The sequence below is a fragment of the Penicillium atrosanguineum genome (assembly GCF_028827265.1).
Source record: "Penicillium atrosanguineum strain IBT 20685 chromosome Unknown utg000008l_segment0_segment0, whole genome shotgun sequence".
In the NCBI taxonomy this organism is placed as follows: Eukaryota; Fungi; Ascomycota; class Eurotiomycetes; order Eurotiales; family Aspergillaceae; genus Penicillium; species Penicillium atrosanguineum.
This window is the reverse complement of record NW_026623140.1, coordinates 2,752,114-2,778,935: the sequence shown is the minus strand read 5'-3', so window position 1 is coordinate 2,778,935 and position 26,822 is coordinate 2,752,114. Positions and strand designations below refer to the sequence as shown.

Here is a 26,822-nt window from a genome sequence, read left to right as displayed (position 1 = left end):
AGAAGTGACGTGTCGCTCGTACCTGACAGTCCCGAGCAATGATGGGAAATGGCAATCTTGCAGTGCGTGTATGGTACAAAAGTGCGTGCATTTTATCCCAGGCCATACTAGTTCCGTGGTAATAGCCACTACTCCACTTCACGTTCCGTCCCTCCAAACGGCAAAAAAAAAAGGAAACCTTGGGACAACTTCTTCATGGCATTTGGCATTTGGCCTCGGCAACCCATAGATCCTAAATAGTATCAAATAGCCACCCCAGGAACCATGGTGGCACTGCGGCCTTCGGACTGGATTTTTGCCATAAAAAAGAGACCGGATAATGGATAGAGATGCCCGATCTGACTGGTGACCGGATGTTGGCCGTTTCGACGTGTCCCCCTCCACTCCACCTGCCTATCACATCCCCTCGACAAGTCGCCCGCGCGCACAGTTTCTGTTCCTGAAAATCTCGCATCTGTGGCTAATCCACACCGTCAGAATTTTCTTATTCTCCATTCTATACTGCGTACACGCCTCTGACGTCGCCCGGCCTCTTAGGTACCTGGCGATCAAGTCTGGATTTTTTTTTACCAAATGACTGTGGCGATGCGCGGTTTCCATCCTGGTTTCTTTTTTTATTCTATCATATCTTGTATTTCGTAATTGGAATTGCTGGCCCCGAACACCTGAAACCTTGAACCCTGACCCGCGAACGGTTGGTCTCTACTCATCAACTGATCATGTGCGCACCGACATTGAATATTCTATGCATACTCCGATCGTTCTAGTCTCGGCCCAACACTGCGTCCGGCCAGCACCGGACGTTACCTTAACGAGTGGGACTGGGACCTGACTAGACTAGGAGTTGACTAGGGTAGAGCGGGGAGGCAAACACTGGAAAGTTCACCGAAACGGTCCCAAGGCTTTACCCGGCGATCTTCCAGAATGCCTGTGATTATTCTAGACCGCTCCTGTTGGGCCGGAGGGTCAGAGGGGCCTTCCAAGAGAGGGGGCACATGTTAGCCCTTCCGCTGATCCGTCTGGTACCTGCGGCCTAGTGCCCGGGGTGCGGTGTCCCGCTAGACCCCATTTCCGTCTTAGTCCGCGATGTATGCCCATCAAGGTGGGCTAGATGGTCCAGATCAAAATGGTTAATAAACAATACTAGGTATACTACTGTGTACAGAGCTCTCCAATGTGTCGCATGCCCTGAACCCTCCAGGGCTCCCCCCGCCTGGTGGAGTTCCCACAGCCACTTTGAGTCACCTTCCCAGTTGGGCCGGCGTTCTCCCGTCCCTTTTTCGTGCTTAGGACCAGGGTGCCTGCAGCCCAACGGGGGCCCGGAGCTGGTGGGATCAGTGCCGGGACCTACGCCTGCTGGCCTCTGATCTGGCTGCTCCGGGCTTACCAATACGGCGCCCGCATAGCCGACAAACTAGCCAATGTACTCTCACCCGTTGTTTCCTCCTTCTTGCGGTGACCGGCAAGCTCGAGATTGATCTGCCGGTGAATGTGTACCAACCAGTCCACGTAGCTTTGGGCTTCGTTGTTCCGGTCTTCCAGTAGCAATCGGGCAAATTCATACTCCGCCCCATCAAGTCCCTGTCGTGCCAACTGGATCGTGACCGCTTTAGATCCGCGCACGGTGGAGAAGTATTGCAACAAGTTCCGCACTTGGGCGTTGAGATGTGTCTCCAGCACCGGCAGAGCCGAGAGATTGGGACTCAGTACCTGTAGCGAGTTTTGACCGGGGCCAAACAAGTCCTCCAGAAGGTTTGGTGAGACTTGCGCATGCAGCCACAGTAGAACGGTCTGGCCATTGTCCACGAGATAGACACCGCCCTCCTCAATCTTGGAGAAACTAGCCCGTAGTGCTGGTGGTACTTGGAGCTGTCCGTGCTCATTGGGGAATCCGTCCTCCGGGTTCATGTTATGGATGGGAAGAATACGAGGGTAGAGGTAGAGGGATAGCTCCGTGCAGCCGAAGGCTCGTATCATGCGCATGTCGTGAGTCCGGCGGTCTGACGCCTCGTTGCCACCTAAAAAAACAAGTTAACAAAAGCCGTGCTCGTGCGGTCGTAGTCTCTCTCACCCTTGAATGCTCTTGACTTGATCAAGCTGAGCATGTACATGGAGAATTCTTTCAAGTTCTCCGGCAAGACCAGCTGGCCAGGTGGGTGTGAGCCAGAAAAGATCTTGCGGTATCCGCTAAAGATATCGACCGTCTTCTCAGAGATGTTGGCACGAATATCCTTGAGGTTCTTGTCGAGTGTCTTGGAAGCAGCTATAACAGGTGGTTAGTATACCATCACCCATCAAACTGTAGAGTATTAGAGACTCCGAACTTACCTTCCTTGGCGATGACCGACACGACGGCATCCTGATCCACGAATTTCACTGTCTCCATGGCGCCGTCGTTAACAGCGGCCACCACATTGATACAGCGGACCCGGCGTTGACCATCAGCCGAAGTATAGAGCAATGCAGCCTGGAAGTGAGCATCAAGCTTGGGATCAAGCTTTCCGTCGTAGCTGAAGATGACTCCGATGGCCTTGTCCGCATCGACACTCGCGATCTCGAGGTCTGCACCAAGAGTATTCTGCACGAAATTGCCGTGGTACGAAGACACCTGGAGACCATTTGAGCATCGCACTTTCATCAATGCCTGGTAACCGGTATCTCGTTGCACGACATGTGCCATCTCCCGCCGGATTTTCAGGAGATCGCGTGGGGCATGGAAGTTGGGATAGAAGAAGGTCTCGCTGCCAGTAAGGCCAGAGACGTGCCCTATATCCAAAATCAGTTGATTGCATGGTGGGTTTTGCGTGTTTCGACTTACCAATGGTCGCCACGTCCATGTATGTGCCACCGGGAGCGGCAATGAAGAGATCCACGCCGACTCCAGCCTCGGCGAACTTGGTCGCTGTCTTCTTCCAGGCCGGGTTCTCTGTGGTGAACAATTTGCGTTCCGCATCGGTGCCGTGTAACTTGGGATCCTCCCGCACCGAAAGCTGTCCAGGCCCCCAGGTAGGCAAGCTTGCCACTGAGCAGACAACTTTACCGCCAGTCTGCTGTAGCGATGCAAGAGCAGCGTTAAGGGCGGGCAACAAAGCCGGGTCGGGATTTTTAATATGTTGAAAAATAGTAGGTATCCGGTTCAGCAGCGATGTAATAACGGACCTAGTTCACTTTGTTAGCAGGCTTATATGCAGATTGAATGTTGACCTGTACATACTTAGATTCGTAGGGATCGACAAACAGACCCTCACCCAATGGTACGAAAGGCTCCTCTAGATCCGTCATTACCATCATCTGGGCCTGATCCAGTGTCGCCTATGTTGCTGTCAGTATGAAGCAAATTGCTTGTGGATAATTATTTCACCTACAGTAAGGTTGTAGAACTGCACTTCCTTATCAAATGTGACAATTCCGATCTTTGAACCTGTGGGGATTCTGCGTGCCTTGGCTTCATCGCCCTCGGTTCCATCTGCTGCCCCATCCTCGCCATACAGGGCCTCCGCGATACCCTCGCAAACACCCTTCAAGAAGCCTCGGTGAACTGACTCCCGGCTAACATCGATCAAAAACACGGTCTGCAGACCAACGGGCTCCTTGTTCCAATATTCCTTTGGCACCAAGAATTCCACCGTGCCCATCATCAATTCTGGCCGCTGCATACGGTCCACGCGCGCGCCGGATGGATCGAGGGGCGCAAAGTATTCGGATGACGTATCATTGGGGAACGTGCACATGTTGCAGACAAACTTGCTACCACCGGCGCGGAACGACATAAAGGGGTTGATGTAGGTTCGGCATCGTCGACATCTGGGGGGGCCTACGTCTCCGAAATCCAGCACGGGAATGGGTTGTTCGCCGGCGTCCAGAGGTGCTAGTGGTTGCAAGATCATGCCTAGAGGTAATCCGGTAGAGGAGAGGAAGTCGGAGGTCGAGGGAATGTTGTTGAGTGTCAGACGAGCGTATTTCGGTGAGGAGTTGCCCTGGTCGTGGGCGACAAAGGGAATTGACGATGGCGGAGGCAAATGCCGGTCCATAGTAGGATAGACATGGTTGAAATAGTACTGAGCGGGCACGTCGCGTGATCGAGGGATGCTTGGGATCTGTTCGGGGTCAATTCGACCTTGTGTAGCGACGGAATCCGCACCACCGGCCATGCCAGGCTGCGAACCTATTCCCGGCTGCGCGGTCTGCCCTTGCTGGAGTGCAGCCAGCGGCGACACTGGTCGCGTATCCTGATTGAATCCAGTGCTAAGGAATCGAGAATCCTGCTGCGGCGCGCCTGCCATGGGCATCCCACTAGCAGGAGCAGCACTCCCGGTTCCAATATCGTGATAAGCATGGCGGTGCTTCTTCCGATGTGTCTTAGCTCCAGCATCTGGCGCAATGCCCAGGCCACTCATCTGAGAAGCCAACCCTGCCATGTTCGGGTCTCCTGCCCCCATGGGAACTGGCTGTGCATTGTATGCCTCCGCGGGTCCGGGCTGTTGCTGAGGAGAACCGTATGTAGACCACTGGTTCGGTGCCGGGTTACTGTAGGAAGCTCCTGGTTGCTGCGGAGCCGCACCAGGAGAGTATGGTTGTTGAGGTGCAGCGCCTGGAGAGTAGGGCTGTTGAGGGGGAATTGCGAGTGTGAGTTAGAGGGGTCTTGACCCCCCATTGTGTGATACATGGAAGGATCAGCCATTATGAATCACGGCTAGGATCCAAGGAAATAGAGAGAAAAGAAGCTCAGCGGAGCATGACCAGGGATGATTGCAGCACCCCGCGAATGTTGACGATATACCGGATTGACCACCTAGCCTTAGTTCCCCACGGATTTACGTGCTTCCGAGGTTCTTCACGTGTCGAACCATAAACAGTCAGGACTGTATTTCGTGTTCTCACCTCTTTTTTTTCGTTTAAGATGGAGGCAATAATCAATCTTTTTTTTGACAGCTTTTTTTTGTTTGACACTCATAATGCCTTTATGGTACGATAGCGTTAAAAACCAAAAAAAAAAAAAAAAAAAAAAAAAAGCGGAACGCCCAGCCGACTCTTCATTGTTCCAGAAACGTCCTATAACGGAATATTTAAAGGGGCCTAAACACTAGAATTATTCTCTCGACCCTTTTACATAGCTTACACAATTCTAAGAGCGTTAATTCTCTTTTAATCTATTACTCAAGATATTGTATCCAGACACAGATTGCAACGCGTCTCCAAAGACGGACACGCGAATCATGGCGCCGCCAAACTAGACCCACCAGTAGTCCTCTTGGCTATGTCGTCTTAGTTACCTCGAGACATTCTCACTGAATATCTCGATCTTATATCCCTGTCCACGTTACTATCAATTTGAGCACACCCCTGTGCGAACGTGCATCTGTTCGAATCAATTGATTCGCGCTGATCGCCTTGGTCTCCGTGATGGAACGAGTGCCGACATTTGACCCATATTTGGCCTAGGGTTCTGCATCTCACCGTCGTTTCGACTCTCCTGGATCGGACCTTTGCCCCTCCATCTGGCGTCACCGTCCTAGTAGATATAAAATCTGTAGCATAGGACCTCGTAAGTGCATATCTTTTTATATTATATTTTTTTTTCTGCTTTTTCCATCGCCCCCTCCTTACCTACACACCAACCTTATCTATACTTATGGGCCAGACGGTGAAACCCCCAGACCCGGATCGCAAACCTAGAGGTGGTCAAATTCAAGATCCTGATTCGATATCACCTATCCCCTCCCTGATGGCGACTATTCAGGATGACGATGAGCTGCTGTTGGCTCGAATTGGATACAAACAGGTACCTGCGCCCGTGTTACCCTGCACGCCCTTTATCGGCCCCCTCTAATCGCAACCTGATCAGGAATTGCGACGAGAGTTCTCGAAATGGTCCACCGTCTCGTATGCCATCTCCATCCTAGGAGTCCTTGGGTCGGTGCCAGCAACATTTGGCTCGCCGCTATCGGCTGGTGGTCCGGCCACGGCTGTATGGTGCTGGTTGATCGGCTCCTGCATGGCGATGTGTATCGGCAGTTCCGTCGCGGAATTGGTCTCGGCCTATCCAACCGCCGGTGGCATGTATTTCGTTACCAAACATGTTGTTCCGGCCGATCAGGTCCCAATCTTCTCGTGGATCCAGGGTTGGTGCAATCTGCTCGGTCAGACGGCTGGTGTCTCCAGTGTGGCTTATACCGTTAGCCAGATGCTACTGGCCGGCGTTAGTATGAACTCGGATCTGGTCGAAGGCCAATATTCTTATTCACCGTGAGTCTATCATTTTTCCCATTTTATGACCCTGCTCGTCCTCTGACATGCCGCTAGGACCGCACTGCAGACTGTTTTGGTATCGATTGGGCTGCTGTGCATAATCGGCGTGATCTGTTCACTGACAACAAAAACCCTGCACCGAATCATTCTTTGGTTCGCTCCAATTAACAGTATGATAAAACGTCATCTAAAATGGACGCTGCTAACGGCAGCATAGTATCTGCAACTATCTGCATTTGTATTGCATTGCTGTATCTCACTCCGGATAAACAACCCGCCTCGTGGGTCTTTACCCACTTCACTGACGGGTCCGGGTGGGGCTCCAAGGTATTCTCGTTCTTTTTAGGCTTCTTGTCTGTTGCTTGGACTATGACAGACTATGATGGAACGACTCAGTGAGTCCTAATATATGTACTTCAATACCCGATAGACGCTCACATCTATCTTAGCATGTCGGAGGAAACCCATGATGCCGCTGTGAGAGGCCCAGTTGCTATCAAGACCGCGGTGTTGGTCTCTGGAGTATTTGGCTGGATGTTGACAGTCTGTATGTGTTTCTGTCTCACTGAGTTTGATGAGATCCTGCATAGCCCGACTGGCCTCCCCGCCGCACAGATCTTCCTGAACGCCGGTGGAAAGGTAGGCGGTTCCACCATGTGGGCTTTTGCCATCTTGGTGCAATTCTTCACGGGCTGTTCAGCCATGTTGGCCGATACAAGAATGGCATACGCCTTTGCCAGAGACAACGCGCTGCCCTTTTCCGAGTTCCTATCAAAGGTCAACCCTTATACTCAGACTCCCATCAACGCTGTCTGGTTTGTGGTCTTTTTCAGCGCTGGTCTCAATTGCATTGCCATTGGATCTACAGAAACTGCTACTGCCATTTTCAGCGTCACGGCTCCGGCACTTGATCTGTCTTATGTGTCTGTCATTCTCGCTCATCAGATATACAAGAGGAAGGTCAAGTTCATCGAAGGCCCCTTTACACTTGGCAGATGGGGCACTTTGATCAATTATGTTGCTGTCATTTGGGTGTTGTTTATCAGCACTATCCTTTTCTTCCCATCTCAGCTGCCAGTGACACCGGCGAACATGTGAGAATCCTTTCATGCTTACTACTGTACCCTTCTAATCTTGGTCATAGGAATTACGCGATCTGTGTTGCTGCCTTCATTGGATTATTCTCCCTAGTTTGGTGGTGGGTCGCTGCGAGAGGGTAGGTATACAGTCCATCTCATGAGGAGAGCCAATATTAACACTTCTCCGCAGAAAATACACGGGTCCCCAAACCAACGACATCATCCAGGAAATTCCTTCAGAGGATACAAACGACTGCGAAGAGCCTGACGATATTACCGTCTAGAGACTACTGCATGTGCCGGCTCAATAATCTTAATCCGACAATCTTAGGACGAAGTGCTGGGCACTTCTATAGACTTCATAGAACAGAAAAAAGGAATAGATTGGATTAAGAAAAGTTCGACGCCTTCTTTATGTGCGTTGATCAGTCTAGGAAAAGGGTTCAAAGAACCTTACGAGCTAGCATAGATGATCATGAATAATTTCTTCATTGCAGATCAAGTTATACATCAGTGGATGGTAAAATTACATACGTAGCCTGCCTTAATTTCCTGCCACAACAGCCAGGCCTTCATAGATCTTCCTCTTCACGGCCAAGAAGCTACCGGCACCGCGACCTTGGGTGGCCTGATTGGCCGATGATTGCGCCGAAGCTTCAACCTCGATCTTGCCAGTGCCTGACTTCCGCACTGCCACTGACTTGTCAATGAGAAGTGTACCTTCACCCCGGAACTCGGCGGTGTGACCAGCCGCCTGCATCAGTTTGCGCAGATCGGCCAGTCGTAGATCGCCAACATGCAGTGGTCGGGCCGCCGATCTGGTTCCTGCAGCCATGCTGACAGGTAAAGTATCAAGAAGAGGGATCAGGGCTGATTTGTCTGCAGACTTGGCGTTGTTCGATGTCGGGGTGACTGCGGAAGAGGCGGCCTCGTCTTTGACCATTTTCATCTTCTTGCCAGATGCGTCGGCACCTGCGCTTTCATCGTCATCGGTGGATTCAGGTCCTCGCAATTGTGCGGTCAGAGCGACGACGCCCAAGCTGCGAACGTGCTGCCAGTTCAGGCGGCGGACAAGGCTGTTACTCAGCTTGACCATCCAAGCATTGGTGTCGACACTGGCATCAATAACTTCACCATTCACAGGTGTGAAGATGATCGCGGCGGCTTCGGCAGCAGCAGCAGAGACATCTACTCCGGCCTTGGCAGCCAGGAGCTTCTTGCACTCAGCTGCCAAAGCAGAGGTTTCTTCTTTCATTCCACCAACCAGAATCAGCTTCTGGGGTTGGATGAGGGGAATCAACATCTCCAGACTGCGCTTATCGTGCAAGCCCATACAGTCAATAAATGCAATCCGAGCGTTGATCGTAATTGACTCCTTGTTGTAGACGGCCTTCGCAGGTCCTTCGAGTGCTTGACCATCAACCTCGTCTTCAGAAGATATAGCGGCATCGGCATCTTCACCAGAAGCAAGGCTGGCATCATCACCTGGACCTGACTCGGCCCTTTGGCCATCTTTGGACACTTGCTGGCGCTTACGTCCAGCCGCACCTCCAGAAAGTCTGCGGCCACCAGTACCGGTGGCGTCGTCCCATCGTCTTTTTTGACCAAGCTTGGTCTGCGCGTCAGACCGTCGCTGTTGCATGTCGATTTCTTCGCGCTCCTCTGCTCGTAGGTATTCTTCAGGTCGAATGAACTCTCCGTATTCATCACCCTTCTTTCTTGATGCAACGTATGGGAACATGCGTTCACGTCCCTTCTTGCCGCGCACGTCATAATCGTAGACATTCTTGCGTCGAAGTAGAACGTTAATGCCCAGATCTTCGTCGGTAAGGGCTAGCTTGCTTCGGTTCGAGTGGGCAAGTGATGCTGAGAAGTTGAGCACACGACCTTGCTGCTCGGAATCCGAGTCTTCTGAAGAGGTTGAGCTTGACCGGTCGTCCAGTGCGTCGGCTACGGTCTCAAGTGTTTCCTGGCCACGCGCTTGGGTGGTATCCTGGAGTTGTCGTTTCGTGGCGAGATATTGCTGATATAGTAGTTGCTCGCCAGCATCCAGAGGGCCTCTTTGTACGTCGGTCCATGTCAATTCCCGTCCGCCGCTGTGGACCTGTTCGAGTAATTCCCCATCGGCTGTTCTCTCCAGCGCCACACCGTCTCTCCGCTCTTCATACCATTGCCAGATCATACTTCCAATTGACATCGTATTGTGAGCCTCTTGAACCTCGGGCACTTTGGTGCGGAATGATTCCGTCAGCAACAGAAGGTTGTTGGGACCCTCGGCGACCCGTCGAAGAGATTCCTTGGAGAATCCCCAAGCCAATGATGTGTCTGAGGCAAGAATGACTTTGGGGCCTTGGTCTGTCAGAAGCTTATCGAGTCGCTTCTTACGTTCGACGGTCTTCAGATGTTTGAAATGGAAGGGCCCTCCACCTTTTCCGGAACTTTTGTCCTGTCCCTGTCCACCTGCCTTTTGGCCAGCCGCGTCCGCGCTTTCAGCAGCTTCAAACTCACGAATAATATTCTCGTCCATCCATTCAAGCATACTACGGGCTAGGCGCAACGTGGTGTTGACCTTTTTGCCAGCCAGATAGAGACCGGCACCTTTCAGCACATCGTCCTTCTCGCCAGTCGCCGCGTCACGCCAGGCGTGTTCAAGTGAATAAACCAGTTCAAGGACCCGCGCACTTGTGTCCGTTGGAATGAGAACAGTACCGCCTTTGGCCAGACTGCTTCGGATCATATCAAGCAGCAGATCATCTCGCTTCTTGCGACCTCCAGATGGGGCGAACTTATCACCTCCCTGGGAACTGCAGATCAAAGCTGTTGGCTTCCGCAATGACTCAATGACCTCTGTTCCGCTGGCTCCAGAACCACCAAACCATGCAGCGCCTGCTACAACGCCCTCGCGTGCCTGGTTCCAATCCATTGCGTAAACAATAGACTCCATTCCATGCTGGATGTGCCAGATAGTTCCACCCACGGTGTGTCCGGCATTGTAAGCGGTAAGCGTAAGCCCATCCAGGGGCGGCGAGAATGGAGATGGAGTCGGTTGGTGGGGTTGCGAATACTTGAGAGGCTGAATCAAAGAGAAGTATCGAGCGATTTCTTCCGTCGTTGGAGCCGGGAGAAGAACCTTTCCGGTGCTGCCAGCAGCTTTGGGGTTTCCTTCGCCTTCCCCGGATACTGCAGAAGCAGCCGTTGCGGCGCCGGGTTCTGATACCGATGCATTGGGTAGAAATGTCGCGGCGAGAGGTGCCGAAGCATAAAGGTCTTGTAGGCTTGTGCGACCGAGGGCGATCACTGGGCTTGTCGCATAGATAGGGATCTGAGAAAAGAGAGGGAAGGTTCGACAGCAGTGGACGAAGGCGCCGATATGCGCCGAAGTCGCGTGGGTGATAAGAATGAGGGAGAGAGTCGGAATATGCCTGTACAAAGGTAATGTTAGCACTGAAGTGAAGACTTCGGTTGATTAGACTAACTTCTCCAGCTCCACCAAGTCACGAGTGTCAAACGTATCGTCCCATCCGACGTCCACGAGGATCTTGATGCCTCCGTCAAGCTCTAGGATAGATTGCGATGCCCTTGATGACGATGACTGCGCACCTAGCAATGGAGTGAAAGTGAACATCTTGCTTGCAGGTGTTCAGCGACTGAGCATTTGCGACTGCGTTGGACCGAGCGTGTTCGGGAGGGGAACACGTCCAATCGAGTTGAAGGCCGGATGTTGCTTCTAAAAAAGGAGATAGCGCATGATATTGGAGGCTTCCCCGGAGTCACAAGCTGTTTTCTAGCGAATACAGGGTATCACAGAAGACCGGTCGAAATCGGGAGGAATCAACTGTCGCGGAGCTGTCTTTGTCGGCCATGTTTGCGCGGTTTGTACACTACCTGTCATGTGACCTTGATTCAACTGGCCAATCATGGGGGGTTCCTGAACTATGTACAGAATTACAGTTCTACGACTTGGATTCCGTTTCAGTCTTCTCTACTACAGGTGGCAATCTAAAATACGCCGACTCAATATGCCTTCAAAACAGTCAGAGTCCATTAACAAGTCTCTTCCAGCTTAAAAACAAAACTTCACTCTCGTCTAGATCATCATGACCGCTACTCTCTCCAGCTAGATCTTAGGAGTAGTCTCTTGCTAATCACGTCTCACATTACTCTCAATAAAATAGTCTCACTTTTGTTTGACTTTCTCGGGCCAAATGGCCGGAATGTGGCACTTGAACGGGGGAGCTGACGAGGTGCTTTGTTCGCCACATCAGGCGGCAGCTCAATGCCAGTCCTTGGCCTGATACGACGAAAGACGGTGTTTGATGGGAAATACTTCCCCCGCTCGTGAGCGTCATCACAGATCTGCTCGCATTTGTTGTAGTACGACGTCCCTTCGTTACTATCGTGGCTCATAAGAGTCGCAGCGGCCCCTGCAGCCAACTCCTCCTCCTCATCTTCTTCCTCTTCCGAGGCACTTCCATGTTCTTCTATATCTGGCCCCTGGTTTTAATAGAGCCTCTTACTTTGAACAGCAGCGGGCTGAGGGGCCTTTATAGGCTTTTTCAGAATCGTGATTGGTCTTATAGCTACAATGACGTGTTAGCATTCACCGAGGACTTTCCATTTAGTTTCCACCTATGAGACAAGAATATATCTACTTACTGTTCTCTTCACTGCGTTCTGAAGCAGTATAGGTATACCCCAGCCTGTTTGGCTTTTTGCGATCGCGCCTAGGAGTCCTGCGGGTGGGTGCAGACCCAGTCTTTTGCCTCTTTCTTGTAGGTTTCGGGGACGTGGATGCTTTCCTCTTTCTGCTTGCTGGACCAACCGCTGGGGTTCTTCCTTCTTTGCTGGACGATGGCTCGGATAGACCAGTTTTAGCAGAAGACAAAAGAGAAGATGAATCACTATCGGATTCCTTCTCCTGACACCAGGAGGGCTCAGATAGACCAGACTTAGCCTCAGATAGACCAGAAGATGAAACAGTATCGTATTCCGTCGGAACTTGCTCTTGCTCGACTTCTGGGGCCTCCTCTTCCGGCAAGCCCACCACTTCATCTATATCATCAAAACATTAGCGATCAAAATCATTTCGGAAACGGGCCATGCAATTGTAGTATGTTAGGGATGTCAAGAATGTCAAAAATCTCCACTTGAGGTCATCGTACCCAATGACTATTCATAATCTGGCTCAGGTGACGAGAGATACTCCGCTCTGTTCGTCCAAATGTGTAGACTGCGCTGGATAGAAACTACACTCTTTTGACACGTTTCTAATTACATCATCTGATGATTTTGAACGAATACAGAAATAGACATAGGAACATGCTGAGAACCAAAACGATAACACAGACCCAAACACATTTGTACTCACCAACTCGTGCGGTCCGACCTCCTCCATCTTCAGTCGTATCCATTGGGTCAAGGCCTAGTTCAGGGTCATTCGGTGGATCCATTTCCATTGGATCGCCACAAGTTTCTTTAAAGGCCTCTGTGGGATTTCGCCTGGGGTATGTTCTAGAAACAATAGGGCTGGGTAGCCCTGGACGGGGAGTCCCAAGGCGACCTTCCCTGACGCGTGTTGTAGAGGAATTATCCTCATCAGAAGATGTCTCTAGCAGATTTCCAACGTCATCTGGTCGATCAAACACTTCTCTCATATGAGAAAACAGTCTCTGTGATAACATCCCTAATCTCCTTGGGTCTCTGGCTTCACCGGGCCGCGTAGCCAAATCGTCCCGAATGTAGGTATCCCAGAAATTTCTAGTGTTTTCATATCTCTTCATCGTGCCGTCGAGATTCTGTGATCCATATCGGTCTTCGGGGAAACATTTTCTGGGTAGCGAAGGAAGTGGTGGCAGCGGATCTTCCACATATTGCACTTGCTTCTGAAGAGGTCCGCTCTTGATTGACTGTCGAAGTTGATCTCGAGAAACCCAATCACCCATAATCTCCTCGACTGATCGGTACATGAATTCAATGATTTGGTCTTTGGTGAACCCATTCCAGTAAGCCTCATTGTTGCCTGCGTCAAATACCCATTGCAATCCACCAAGCCCTATTGTTGAATCAAAGGCTCTGGGTGCCTTGTACTCTGCCTTGTATTTGGCATGAGTCGGGCTCAATCGAACGTCTCCCGTCGGGACTGCGCCAGGGATCTCCCACTTTCCGGTGGCCTTTTTGATCAAGTCTTTCGAAAGGTCCTTCCCTTCATTAGGGTCTTTTGGGTCAAGTGAGAACCGCACCCGAGGACACGGCGCATCGTCTCCGACATAGATTATCGGCCAAGCACCAGGATTGCCTTCAAGAAAGATACTCGTAGTTGGTGGGATCACCAACATCTCTTCGCCGGCCTTCCTCGGATGGGCCATCTTGGGTAATCCACGGATTGCTGGTGTCACTGGCGGAGCTGCCGGAAGAGTTGATGGCCCAGGCCCACCAGTTCCTCCCCGCAAGCGCATGTATGGATGTGCAGCAAATCGAGAATCGCGTTTTCCAAAGATTGTGCTCAAGTCTCGAACCAAGGCCCTTGCCGGCCTTTTTGGCGGAGATTCGATCCCTGGAGGGCTAACCCTTTCCACATGTTCGATATCCCATTCGTTTGGAAAATAGGATCCATCCCCTAGCGCAATAGTCTTTAAGGGCGATGACTTTCGTTGTTTTGGGGCTTTGGCATGCTGATACCACTTCTCTGGAGGCGCTGCCATGGTTTAATACTGGAAATCTTATTTCACTGCAATACGGAAGCTCCATTAGCTTATGCGTAGAGCCTGAGGGGGTCATCGCCATTATACTCACAGTAAGGAAAAACTATACTCACAGAATGACACAGTCGAGAAAAGAGAATCACAAAACCGAGACTGAGGGAAAGAGCGTTGTTCCAAATTAATATAATTGAATTCTTTTCGAGAGATTAGTTCGAGGCCCTTCCACGGGTTCCTTTGAGGCTCACAAGGATAAAGAAACTAGACACAAAATTGGCTTCTTTGTTGGTAGCACGGTCGATTTAGTGTCAAGATTCCTCGATCAGGGTTACAAAGAAATCGCACAGTCAGAATTTGCGATGCAAGTGTTTCCTGGTGGCGGCAAGAAGTGGAGATTATAGAGATGAAGACTGGACTCGGTTTTCTTCAAGAGAGTAATTCTAGTCAGTCAAATGTCCTCGTAGCCCGGACCACAACATATTGGATGAGACACTCACAGAAAGCGGTTTTGGGGAGTTGAAGCAACGCTTTGCAAGAGGCAATTAGACGATGGACAGCAAGACAGCGGTATCAGCAATAGAAAGCCCGGGGTGTAGATAAGAAGAAACCAAGATGGTCAGCTGGAGAGTGGCAGATTTAGCGAGACGAGTCATATTGTTCCCATCCAAAGCAGCTTGCACTTCGGCTCATCTGACCAAGGCAACGGTTCTGGTGGGTGTTATAACATAAAGACACAGTCGGCATCCCTTAGAAAGTAAATACTCATAACACTATTACGTCCATACTCCACAGGAGCTACCTCGATGATACATCGCTACGCTGATCGACACATTTCCCCAGACCTGCGGATTGCGAAGGGGGAGCTGCTTTCCCCTTAGGGCTGGCTCGAGTGGAGACATCGAGTGCAAAAGAATCAAGGTTGACCTATTTCAATCTTCCACTCCACATGAAAGGCAGCCCGACAAAGACTTTTGCCCTAGTTAGAGTTCATGACCACACAATAGGCCACGCCAGCGCCGTAAGCAAGGCAAGGCGCATTCCTCGGGAGATTCTTTGTCTACTACGCACTCGATTATTGAGACCAGAAAGAGAGCCGTAAGAGCCGTTGCGTCTGTGCGCATAAGTGGAAGTATCATCCGCCCAATCTTGCTACTATTTTCCCGCCTCTGGAATGCGACCATGCTACTCCGTTGGTGTCATTGCCCTGTGCTGAATAGCCGCTGGGGGCAAGACTGATCTGACCTTGCCGAGTGGAACTCACGATGAGCGTGTAGTGGACCTCAATTGACGATCTGATCGATTAGGTTGTCCAGAGATCGACTGCTCATCACACAACTGTGGACAGGCTACTGTCCTTGGATAAAGAGCGTTCACGTCAACAAACTTTTCAAGTTAGCCTATTTGGTACGTGATGAAGGCATTTTCCGGGTCTATGCGGACTTTAAAAGCAGAAATGAACAAAGAAGTTACAGCAAGTAGCTTGATTCGGGGGGAGGAAACGAAGTGCACAGCCCGTTCTGCCCGGGCACCTGGGTTACCGTGTGGTTTTTCACATTCCAGTGACCACCGAGACTTGGGGATTAAATCATAAAGTGGGTATGTCTTAGAGCCAGTCTCGAAATCAGGTTCTTCGTGTGCACAAGTGCACTGTGCCTTGTCGGATTCATTCGGGCCTAACCCGTGTTTGCGTAGATTAGGAACAAAGGAGGTATACTTTACCCACTTAGCTATTCGATCTCCCTAGATGTACCCTGATGAGCCTTGTTTAAGCCCACCTGGGCATTTAGTCATCAAGGCCGGCCCCCTTGGGCCCGGCGCAATCACCTTCTCAGCCTCATCATGACTTCTGAATGGCAAAATCTCTGCCCTAGTGCCTCCCCATCCTGAAGTACGGGCCTATCTTTCTTCCGTCCAAGTAAAATTTTCTATACATACGAGTCATTGGTAAGATACCAGCCCGAGTGGGAACACCCGGTCACCCTAGAAGATAACGTTCCCACATGGCCGCTGGGAAATATATCACGAATTAGGGTAGAGAGCAGCTTTTGCACTGTATGGCTCGCGAAAGATCTAAAGTTGGTTTCAAACAAATCCTATCATCTCTTACCCATTCATGCAAATATTTGAATGTAGCTTATTTCACAGCACCTGGGCAGTCGAAGGCCTCGAAAGAGCTACAGAATTTGGCGCATCTAGATACTTGTTGCAGGGGCAGTCTTTCCTCAAGATGTCTTGTTCGGCTCTTTGAATCTTTCACCCATGAAGGCCTGAATGATGTCCATCAGTGTTTTGTATTTGAACTACTTGGCCCTACCGTTGACAAAATACTTACAGACTATCATTTGGGCCAGGACAAACTCAATCCAGAAAGCATACTTCGGACGACGACCCAGCTTTTGGAAGCTCTCACATTAACTCACAGTGTAGGCATGTACCATGGAGATAATATCAATCCTTCTGTTTTGAGGTATGAACTGTACTCGCCTTGTGCTAGAAATAGCGGCCGGAACATTGCGTTCAGCTGCACGAATCTACTAGAAGCAACGGAAGAGGAACTTTTTGCGATTGTTAGATAGCCAGAAATTGAACCTCTTACCCCTATCGATGGCACGCCTTAGACAGAGGATTACCTAAACAGTTGGCCAAGGAAGCAGAATAGGTTGACAGGATAGATGAAGATGATAAAATTACGGGTTCTTGGATTTGGAGAGAGCTTTCTCCAGGGAGAGGAACCAGGAAATATGTTCAGCTCGGAACATTGCGAGTGCTGGAGACTATCTCTCAGACAACTTTGATTATCACGTTGATTGATGGAGCGATTATGAATGTACTCCCTCTTATTCTGGCGGAAACCCATATTTGACAAGTAGTGCTAACAGTTGGACACAAGGTTTATCCATTCCTATTCACGGCATATCCATTCTGGTACTTTGATGAGGACATGGCCTTGATTTCCCAGATGATTGAATTAGTGGAGAGAATTCCAACTGCATGGGAGCCTAAGTGTAAAGAAACACAGATCGAAACATGACTTGGAGTTAGTAAGTAAGTAAGTAATCAATATCGTAGAGAAATATCAGGCCATTTTAACTCCTTGCCCAAAGATCTTGGAGTCTCAAAGCATGAAAAGAAGGTCATAGAGGCTGTGCATGACCCAATGCTCGAATATTTAGTACAGGTGATCCAGGGATCGATGCGATTCCTATGATCCAATCGGATATCCAGCAGACGAAGCGGTTGATATGTTGCACAACACAGAGGAATGACAGACAAATACTGAATCATCAAAGCAGACGCGGCCCTTAATGTTAGCACGATTGTTCCGCGACCATCATGTTCCACTTCAACCCTTGGAATGCTAGCTCCTGTAGAAGACGCGGCAATTCAAACACTTTAGCCGCTGATCTCCATTTCAATCATTGATACTCCATGTGGCATTATTAGAGTACCCTAGGTACTCAAGTCCAAGCTCCAAGCCAGGAGTGAAAACGCGCAGCCTGCAATGAGCCTCGGAATTCCACCCAACAGAAATAGGTCATAGATCACCGGAGAAAGCAGCCGTCTGAAGACAAAAAAAAAAATAAATTTTAAATTTGCATTAGGAGATGGCTATTGGAATGTCCGCCCTTCTACTTCCAAGATATTTCTCCGTGTAACTAAATCATGAGGTCTGGTGCCTCGATAGCAAGGATTTTTTGCAATAGTACAAAATACTGGTCATTTAGTTATGCCCTAATACGGCTTATTGCCAGTACCGGGGCTCGTCGAAGACGTGGTAGCGGTGGCCGCGGACACCCTCGCCGCGGAACAGGGCTGGGAAGCGACGGCCTTCGGGGACAAGTTCCTCGGGGATGCGAACTTGTTGCTCGGGTTCGGGTTCGCCGATAACGAACTTGCCAACCTATTGGGATTGTTAGTGTGGTTTTGTGTTATGGTTGGTGATATAATATACCTGAATCTCAGTGTCGGTGATGGTGTCACGGCTGATTCTGGCGTAACCGGTGCGGTGGACGTTCTTGTAGAGAATATACTCGCACCATCTGTCCCAGTCGCTGGAATCGATATCCTTCATGCCGCTCACCTCGCTAACATAGGTGTTGTAGTTGCCCTCGAGCGGCTTGGTGACCAGGTAACTCAGAAGAATGGACGGGCGAGGTGAAGAGCCCATCAACTTGGACAGGTACTGGGACTGAAGACGACGGTCCTCGGGGTCCTCTTCCTGGCCGGAATGGAAGACGAAGATGTCAACCATCTCGCCATACATGTCAAGAGTGGCATGGATGGCCGGGGCCAACTCGCCAACGGGCGAGGGGAGAAGGTGGTGGGTGGAATTCACGATGGGGAACTTGGACAGCAAGGCCGAACCCCATGTGTGCTTGTTGGGACCGGGGCCGAAGTCGACATAGTAGCCAAGGTCCTCGGCAATGTATTGGGTGACATCCTTGTTACCCATAATGATACGCTGATTATCCGACTCAAGGAAACCAATGACATCGAGCTCGAGCTCACCAAGAACATCGCGCATACGACGCTCAGCAGCCCACATGTCGTTGTCGAGACCGAAGTGCACAGTCCAGATGCCAGCAGTGACAACCTTGTCCTCCTTGTGGTGGGGCTGGTAATCGTTGGTAGGGAAGCGCAGATAGGCAACTGAGATGGACAGCAACTGCAACGCAGCAAGAACGTAAATGTAGTACGAACGCTGTCTCTTGCTGTTAGGGCTAACGGGCTTCTTGCGGGAGCGAGTGGACGAGTTGGAGGTGGCGGCCGAGAACACACCAGCTCCAATAGAGAGCATGGTAGTAATCATAACCCAATCAGTGTGCTCACGGACAAGGGGACCGCCAGGAACGAACGCATAGGCGACAACCCAGACGTGGAAGAGCAACATGAAGACATAGAAGATGAAACCAACTCCAAAAGTGATGGCAGGAGAGTGGCGAACACCAGAGGAGATCAAGACAGGCGAAACGGCCATAATATAGAAGGCCAGAGCAAGAGCACCGTAGTACCCGGTCCAGTGGTGGAAGCATGTAAGGAGAGCCGCACCAACGGAGCCGATGCCATAGGCAGTCCAGCTTCCGGCCACGGTGGGGTAGAACACCCCATAAACCAGACCCGCGCCCATGGCGAGGATGGTCACAGCACCGTGAGGCACAGCGATGGGTCCACGAATCGGATATCCATCCCAGACCCACGAGATCATGGTGCTAGAGTCGGTCAAAAGAGACACGATGGCGAACATAAGTCCACCAAATCCAATACCAGCCAGAATAGAGGAGCCCTTCTTGCCGCCGGATGGGAGGAAGTCTCCTCCGCTGGTGTTGGAGGTACGCTGAGACCGCAGGACAGCGAAAATGGCAATGAACAAACCGATTTTGTTCCAACCGCCGTTCTCGGCGTGCATAACGGGCCAGAGTGGGTTATTCGTGGCGCAAGCGAACTTGGCGACCACAGACATGATCAAACCAATACCCCAGGCCATGATGCGAGTCTCAAGGCGGGGCGAATTGGCGCGCTCGGCGAAGAAGCTGGCGGTCCATGCGGCACAAGAAGTCGCAAGAGCGAATCCAGTAACGAAGAGTCGATTGGCGGGATCCTGGAACTTGTAGGCGAGAAGACCCACCAGCGAGAGCAAGTGCAGAACGCACAGGTTCTTGGTGGCGGTGTATCGCAGGGACGGGATGGCGAAGAGCAGAGGCGAGCAGCAGCAGACAATGGCAACCTCGTAGCCGGAGATACCCATGTGCCACAAGGGGAAATACCACACGAGAACGGGAAGGCCGGTGACGATGGTCCAGAAGACGAATCCATTGTAGACATCGGCAGCAGCGTCGATGATCTCAGTCCAGAAGAAGCCTTCACCGAAGGTGTTGCCCACGGCCTTGCCCTTCCTAAAAACTACGTGGTTAACCTCTGGAGGGTCATGGGTAGATTATGGGATTGTACACACTCTTTTTCGAGGACTGAATCCGCAGTCGTCTTCAACTGCCTGGAAGCATGAGGTAATTTAGAAAATGCTTTTTTTTTCTTCACAACAACCAACGTAAATCGTAACACTATACATTTGTCGCGGGTGTCATTTTGGGAGCCACGGTACATACCCTCTGCTGATTCCCTTGACATCTCGCACCACAAATTCAAAGCCTTCAAAGTCGAGAGCAGTGATGGCATCGAAGCCCACATCGAACAAGACCAGGGACCACTCAAAGAAGGCGTAGCGAGTGTATGCTGGAACATATTAGCGGACGAAATCCGAAAGTGTAGAGATTGACCTACCACCGGGCACCTTGTGCACCTTGTGCTGAATGAAATAGTAGATCAATGGCACCAAAGTTCCAAAGAAAAGGCTGGCCATAATCTTGCGGTACTTGACGGCACGGCGGTTGTTGGGGCTCAAGGCCAGGCAACCCAGAGTCCACGGCAGGGTGGCCACCAAATAAGAGATCATGAAAATATCGTGCCAGTCATGGTTGTCGGTGGAGGTGACATAGGTCCAACCTCCACAGGTCAAAGTGCGGAAGACACCGACACCGGCAACAATCTTCGGCAGGGTGTAGTTCGGACGCGCACTGAGGACGTACCACAGGAAAACAAGAAGGAAGCGAGGACCGGAGGTGATAGCAATGAAGACCATGAAGAAAGAGCGCTCGGGGTAGCGATCGCCAATGGTGGCGGAGACGGAGGGGAACCATTCGTCGGGGTAGCCATAGTGTTCATTCTGAACAATCTTATGATAATGCAACGCGATACCGACAATCAGGGCGCTGAAGAAGGCGGCGTACGCGAAGACCGTGTGCGTCCATGACACCCACTTGCCGTTGATCTATGATAAAATTGAGTCAGTTTGCAGCCGAGGTTCGCATCGCGTGATGGCTTACGGTCACCACGGCATCTCCATCCTTGATTCGAGGAGCCATGGCGGTGCAGAGGGAGGGGTTAGACTCCGCACCGATATATAGAGACCGGTAAGAAAGAGAGAAATAAAAAGAACGTGAAGAATTAAAACAATTCAATGAAGCAAGAAGATAGTAAGGGCCCCTGAGAAGGAAAAACATCGGAGCCTTCGGTGCTTTCCCAGGTGTCCTCGGTTGTACGCTAGACCCGATCAAGTTTAGCGTACATCCGGGGGTCGGTGCTTTGTCCATGCGGGATGCCGACAACTTTTTTCTGAAGGTTTTCTCTCTTCAGTGATCACCAGCCATGTCCGCCGCCACAGACAAGGCTCGATTCTTCCTTGAGAAGTCCGTTCCAGAGCTCAAGGAGTACGAGCGGAAGAAGATTTTTACCAAGGTATGCATCGCTGCGTGGGGGTTGAATTCTCTGCTGATCTTGATTAGGATGAAATCACCGCCATCATCAAAAAACGATCCGACTTTGAGCACAAGCTCAATGCGCGTGGCGCGCAGCCCGTTGACTTTGTGCGATATGTTGAGTACGAAATGAACCTCGAAACCCTGCGCAAGAAACGCGTCAAGCGACTCGGGATTCGACAGGCCGGTCACAGTGGTCAGCGACGAATTTTCTTCATCCTCGAGCGGGCGACTCGCAAATTCCACGGCGATCTCGGTCTCTGGATTCAATACATCGATTATGCGCGGAAGCAAAAGGCACACAAGAAGCTCTCCATGATCTTCACCGACGCTTTACGATTGCATCCTACTAGTGCAGAGTTGTGGATCTACGCCGCCAAATCGGTTCTCGACGATCATGCGGATATGTCGCAGGCGAGGAGTTATATGCAAAGAGGACTACGATTCTGCAAGAGCGCCAGGATGCTTTGGATTCAATATGCCAAGCTGGAATTGATCTATATCGCTAAGCTGGCTGCCCGTCAACGAATTCTTGGATTGGACGAGGCCCGGTCCGAGGCAATCCAGGAGACCGCGCAAGATGACCTGAGCTCCGACATGATCACACTTCCCAAGATCACCGAGGAGGACATCAACCCCACGCAGGGAGAGGACGAGGAGGCCCTGCAGACTCTGAATTCCACACCTGCATTGAGCGGTGCCATTCCGCTCGCCATCTTTGATGCCGCCATGAAAAACTTCCACAACGATGACCAGTTCGGGTTCGACTTCTACGAGATGGTCTCCGAATTTGAGGAGGCGCCGTGTCTGGGCAAGATTCTGGAGCACGTGGTGGAGACACTTCGGGCGCACCAGCCTACCAGCCCCCGTGCGCAGATCTGTTACATCAGACGGCCAACTACGGGCATTCGGGTCACGTCACCCGAATTCCCGCGGGCACTGGGTAACGCACTTGCACGCCTCAAGGAATCACCCTTGACCATTGACCTTGCGCGCGAGGTGGTGAACTGGCTACAGCCCATTGCAGAGAAGGAGGAGGTGGACCCTTCGTTGAAGAAGGTCATCCTGGCGACGATGCGCAATGCGGAGCGAGCATCTTCGAAGGAGTAAATAAGGGACGAGCATTTCCAAAAGGCGTTGGTCGGAGTATATTCAGTGTATCAATCATAATCGGACCTGCTTGACCGCCGATCACTCTTCTTCTTACTCTGAAATTTCTTCCCTTGTAGTCTAGCCTCGTTCTGAGCGCGCTGCCTGTAGTCCTTATTAGGTGTCTTGGCGGGGATGCATGGGAGATGGAGTGCAGGCTTACAAGTCGCGCACCCGTTTCTGCTGTTCTGGGGAAGTCTCACCCGGAATGACCTCCTCGGCCGTAGACCGGAGCAGCTGGTGGAGCTTGTCATAGCAGGAATCCACGTTACTAGCTTGTTTCCGGGATTCGTCAGATTGGATCAGCAAAGCCTGGCCCTGGCTGACGGCATAGCGGGAGACCCTTAGAGGAGCGTGCAGTACCAATGGAACCCGAGAAAGCAAAATGTCCAAGGGCAGCTTCAGAGTTGCCTTGGAATTGACTCTGCCCCCACTTGATTAGCCCTGTGTATAGTGACGGGGATCGGACATGGACCGACTTATTTACGTTCTGACCGCCTGGGCCGCTAGAACGGCTGAATGAGATCTGGCCGAGATGGCGGGGAATGGTGCGGGAATTCAAAGACTTCAGCCACTGCCTCGCTAGTTCGAAGTCCAGGTCAGCAGACTTGGTGGAGGCATGGGAACCAGGGGCCACGCTGGGCACACTGGAAGCAAACCGCCGGAAGTGTTGGAGTGGTTGGAGTTGTCGTAACATGGCCCGGCCTCTTGTCTTCCCTTGAGTATAAACCTGGCAGTAAAATGAAGATGAAGCAATGCTGGTGGAGTATGTCCTGACTAATGAAATCCAAGACCAAGCGTGAAGCGCTGGGAGCGCTTCCGAGGGAAAGTTGAGCAGACTGAGCCAGCCTTTTTGGTTTTTTTTTTTTTCTCCCTCTCTCCTTTTGCACCGGTGGATGTTTTTGTGGATGCTGTGTACGACGCTGCTGCTAGTTAGGGGGTGGTGGGCGCTACTGGCGGGATTCTCGTGAGCGTTGAAGCATACCTTGTTCCCCTAGTTCGTGTCCCAAAGGTTCTTTGTCATAGTAAAAGTAGAGCTGCAGGCCTTCGACCCCCCGTTGTACAGCGTATGCATGACCTACCTGTGCCCAGTATCCTTGTATTTCCCTTCCCTTTGCATTCCCATTCCCATTTCCATTTCCCTTTCCCTTTCCCTTCCATTTCCTTTCCTTTTCTTATATCATCCTTTCCATCCTTTCCATCCTTTCCGTCCTTTCCACTTCCTTCCACTCCACCCCTCGTCCCGTTTGCCCTATTTTGGGACCCTGACCGCCTGGTCCCAATCTTTTTCAGTGATCGCCCCACCTTAGCTTGCGCGATTGCAAAATTCACTCTGGCGCCTGACGCTCCCCTAACTCCGACTACATATCTTATTTTCTGTGTAGATGAAACGTCCACCTCCCTCCAGTCTACATGACGCCCAGCCCCCCCGATGAAGCCCTTCACTTCCGTGGCAAGACTCTGACTCCAGAAAGCCCTCGCCCGCTACACATCCCGGAGCCAGCAAATATCCCGGTCTTGGAGAACCAGATGGACCCCGTCTTCAACGATACCTCAACTTATGAACGCGCCGTATGGCCGGAACACCCGGGTCGCGGTGGATGGAAGAAGGATGGCCAGGGACGGTTGGATGGTGGTCTGCAGCAGCCGGAGAACACTGTGATGAATGATAATTCTGCGGATATTTATCCTTCCCACTCAACGGGCACTGAGCAAGGCCAGGGCGCAAATGCTCACTCTGGCCTCGCTCCCCCCGATTCCACTCACTCCCATGCGACTCCGGTGGTCCCGGTCTCCCAAGGCATCGCCACTGCGAGCGAGATAGAAAATGCCGCTAAGGTTGAGCCGCCCTGGGTTGGTGCGAAAGAAGATGCAGGTTCCCATACAGGTGTCAATTTCCAGACGCTGCTGGACAATCTGTCTTCAGGTGGAACGACTGCCGCCGCTTCCCATCTAGAAGGCCAGTCGCTTCACCATGCTCCCAAGGAAGAGTCTCAGAACCTCCCTGCCCGCCCTCTTGATCCCTCCCTTAACCCCAATTATGCCTCCCATTCCTATGAGCAACCCCCTCCCGCTCTTGCCACATCTTCCGCCTACGCAACCCACCCTAGTAACCATGCCCAACATTTCACTTCTTCCACCTCCCCGGGTGGTGCTCCGGGGACCGACGCGGGCGCCGGCTCGCTCCCCCTCCCCCTGTTGCCAGTTTCCAGCATCCAAACTCTTCGGGCGCAGACCGCCAGGGATCTCAGGAGACTATCAAGACATCTCGCACCGATAAGCAACCTGTCCGCACCGGCAAGGCCTCTGATGATGATGCACCTTGGGGCCCCGAGGTTCAAAAGAAGTACGATGAGTTCCTACATGACGAGAGAGTCTATGTGACGGAAGGCCTTTGGGATCGCTTCCCGATGGGATCCAGACTATTTGTTGGTCAGTTTTATCGCCTTGAGCTTTTTGCTACACGACTCGTCAACTAACATATCTCATATACAGGCAACCTCCCCACCGAAAGAGTCACTAAACGAGACATGTTCCATCTATTCCACAAATACGGCAAATTGGCACAAATATCTATCAAACAGGCCTACGGTTTCATACAATTTCTAGAGGCTGGAGCTTGCCATGCGGCCCTGCAAGTTGAGCAGGGAGCTTTGGTGCGAGGCCGCAAGATACGTGAGTTTAGATTTCAGAGAACAAGAACCGAACTTGGCAGGGTGCTGATTTCCATAGATCTTGAAATTTCGAAACCGCAGAGGTCAACCAGACCTGGTCCGACGGAGGCGCCTCGTGCCCCTCCTCCTCGACGATCGAGGTCACCAGAATTCAGCCGTACCGGTCCTGCTCGGGCTACTGCACGGCCTCCGGGTGATCGCTTTGATCGGCCTTCCGAGTCCAGTCGGCTTCCATTCAGTGATTTCCGGGATGAACCCACGCACCGAAGGCGTGATGACTATCGGCCTCCACGCTCACCCCGTTCACCTTCCCCTCGACCTTTTCGTTCTGGTCGGGATGGGTATCGATCACGGGACAGAACCCCGGAACGGTTTGACCGCCGTAGACGATCCCGGTCTCCTCGCTCGCCGCGCTCCCCTCGCTCTCCCTACTCTAGGGATCGTCGGTATCGCAGCCCCAGCCCGAGACCTCGCGGTGTCTATGAAGGGGAAGCAGGTTTACCGGTCCCTCGACGGGCCCCACGAGATGTGCCGGAGGTGCAGGTACTTGTCTTGGAAGAAGTGGACCGGTATGTGTGAAATTCGCCCGCTTTGATACAAGCCATTACTGACCGATTAAGAAACTTTATACTCCATGTGGAAAATGCTTTTCGCAACCGTGGCCTGCGCGTAGACGTGCTTGTGCTAGGTCCTCGAATCCCATTGGGAGCGGCGGTGCATCGCCAATACGTCGAAGGTGTCCTAGCTGTTGTTCGACTCTCCCGGCCCAATCAATTCTCTCGCAAGATCCCTCTGCAGATTTTCGATCGAAGTGCGGGGCCAGATAACGTCCGCTTCAGTGGTTCGTAGCCTTGATATCTCCCAGTTCCCCACACCGCTAATTCTTATCTAGATTACCCCGAGGTCGACCCTAATATCGCCGCCGAAGTTATGTTCCACCAAGCTCAGGCAATGCAGCGCGGTCCTGTTCCTACTTCATTCGCGCCCAATCCTGCCTTTGGGGTTCCCCCTATGCAAGCTGTGCCTTTGCCTCAGCCGGGTCTGCCTCAACCGGGCTTACCTACTCTTACGAACCCTCCCAGTATCGCAAACATGATCAGCTCCTTGGATGGCCCTAGCCTCCATACTCTCTTATCAGCACTTCAGCGCCCGAACCCCCAATCGCAGCCAGTCTCAGCGACGCAATCACCCTTCTCGTCACCCAATCCTCCTCCGCCAGCCGATCTCGCCAGTCTTTTGACCAATGTGACTCGGCCTCCTGTGCTGCCAAACCCTCAACCTCTTCCTCCCCCACCTTATAATCTCCACCCCCCAAATGCCCCCATTGTCTCAGATCCACATTTGCTTTCGCTGCTTGCTAAGGGTCTGAGCGGCCAACAGCCACAGGGGCAGCCAGTTGGTTCAAATGTGCAGAACCTAATAAACCACCTGGCAAAATGGAAACAATGATTTAATGAATCTCTTCTCCGTGACTTTTTTTTGGGAAAGTCCGGCTACTTTCTTGGCGCTTGGCGTTCTCGCTATCTATCATTCCAGGATGGCTTCTTATTTTTCAAGCTGGAATTTGCCAGCGATCTGCAACTACAGGCGTTTGTGTCTTTATGAGGAGAATATTTTAGATGAAAGGGCGAACGGTAGTGTCTTTGGTCGGAGTTGCCG

General features: G+C 51.6%; 9 protein-coding genes across 9 annotated transcripts; 4 read left to right on the top strand and 5 right to left on the bottom strand.

Annotated features, from left to right (window-relative positions):
• Nucleotides 1–1,383: 1,383 nt before the first annotated feature.
• N7443_010574 (Sec23/Sec24 family protein) lies at nt 1,384–5,037 on the bottom strand (the record flags this gene model as incomplete). The annotated part of the gene is made up of 7 exons (XM_056890630.1): nt 1,384–2,018; nt 2,072–2,263; nt 2,329–2,766; nt 2,819–3,159; nt 3,215–3,312; nt 3,366–4,604; nt 5,020–5,037. The coding sequence occupies 7 exons, from the start codon at nt 5,035–5,037 to the stop codon at nt 1,384–1,386; spliced, it is 2,961 nt and encodes a 986-aa protein (XP_056737121.1).
• A 595-nt stretch (nt 5,038–5,632) lies between these two features.
• On the top strand, nt 5,633–7,612 carry N7443_010573 (uncharacterized protein; the record flags this gene model as incomplete). The annotated part of the gene is made up of 7 exons (XM_056890629.1): nt 5,633–5,782; nt 5,846–6,246; nt 6,304–6,419; nt 6,467–6,644; nt 6,699–7,343; nt 7,394–7,465; nt 7,519–7,612. 7 exons carry the CDS (start codon nt 5,633–5,635, stop codon nt 7,610–7,612), a joined length of 1,656 nt encoding a protein of 551 aa, XP_056737120.1.
• Nucleotides 7,613–7,872: 260 nt separating this feature from the next.
• On the bottom strand, nt 7,873–10,953 carry N7443_010572 (cleavage polyadenylation factor subunit CFT2; the record flags this gene model as incomplete). Its single annotated transcript, XM_056890628.1, has 2 exons — nt 7,873–10,750; nt 10,805–10,953. 2 exons carry the CDS (start codon nt 10,951–10,953, stop codon nt 7,873–7,875), a joined length of 3,027 nt encoding a protein of 1,008 aa, XP_056737119.1.
• A 1,560-nt stretch (nt 10,954–12,513) lies between these two features.
• On the bottom strand, nt 12,514–14,029 carry N7443_010571 (uncharacterized protein; the record flags this gene model as incomplete). The annotated part of the gene is made up of 2 exons (XM_056890627.1): nt 12,514–12,563; nt 12,697–14,029. The coding sequence occupies 2 exons, from the start codon at nt 14,027–14,029 to the stop codon at nt 12,514–12,516; spliced, it is 1,383 nt and encodes a 460-aa protein (XP_056737118.1).
• A 2,051-nt stretch (nt 14,030–16,080) lies between these two features.
• On the top strand, nt 16,081–17,057 carry N7443_010570 (uncharacterized protein; the record flags this gene model as incomplete). Its single annotated transcript, XM_056890626.1, has 3 exons — nt 16,081–16,593; nt 16,686–16,853; nt 16,917–17,057. The coding sequence occupies 3 exons, from the start codon at nt 16,081–16,083 to the stop codon at nt 17,055–17,057; spliced, it is 822 nt and encodes a 273-aa protein (XP_056737117.1).
• A 711-nt stretch (nt 17,058–17,768) lies between these two features.
• On the bottom strand, nt 17,769–20,946 carry N7443_010569 (uncharacterized protein; the record flags this gene model as incomplete). The annotated part of the gene is made up of 6 exons (XM_056890625.1): nt 17,769–17,927; nt 17,979–19,920; nt 19,980–20,018; nt 20,131–20,257; nt 20,306–20,852; nt 20,908–20,946. 6 exons carry the CDS (start codon nt 20,944–20,946, stop codon nt 17,769–17,771), a joined length of 2,853 nt encoding a protein of 950 aa, XP_056737116.1.
• Nucleotides 20,947–21,229: 283 nt separating this feature from the next.
• Nucleotides 21,230–22,449, top strand: N7443_010568 (snoRNA-binding rRNA-processing protein UTP6; the record flags this gene model as incomplete). The annotated part of the gene is made up of 2 exons (XM_056890624.1): nt 21,230–21,319; nt 21,367–22,449. 2 exons carry the CDS (start codon nt 21,230–21,232, stop codon nt 22,447–22,449), a joined length of 1,173 nt encoding a protein of 390 aa, XP_056737115.1.
• A 50-nt stretch (nt 22,450–22,499) lies between these two features.
• Nucleotides 22,500–23,260, bottom strand: N7443_010567 (peptidyl-tRNA hydrolase domain protein; the record flags this gene model as incomplete). Its single annotated transcript, XM_056890623.1, has 3 exons — nt 22,500–22,593; nt 22,652–22,912; nt 22,968–23,260. Coding segments are annotated over 3 exons (648 nt in total), but the record flags the coding sequence as incomplete, so codon positions are not given.
• A 641-nt stretch (nt 23,261–23,901) lies between these two features.
• Nucleotides 23,902–26,612, top strand: N7443_010566 (putative RNA-binding protein (Nab3); the record flags this gene model as incomplete). The annotated part of the gene is made up of 6 exons (XM_056890622.1): nt 23,902–24,667; nt 24,724–24,921; nt 24,985–25,164; nt 25,222–25,732; nt 25,784–26,004; nt 26,056–26,612. 6 exons carry the CDS (start codon nt 23,902–23,904, stop codon nt 26,610–26,612), a joined length of 2,433 nt encoding a protein of 810 aa, XP_056737113.1.
• Nucleotides 26,613–26,822: the final 210 nt, after the last annotated feature.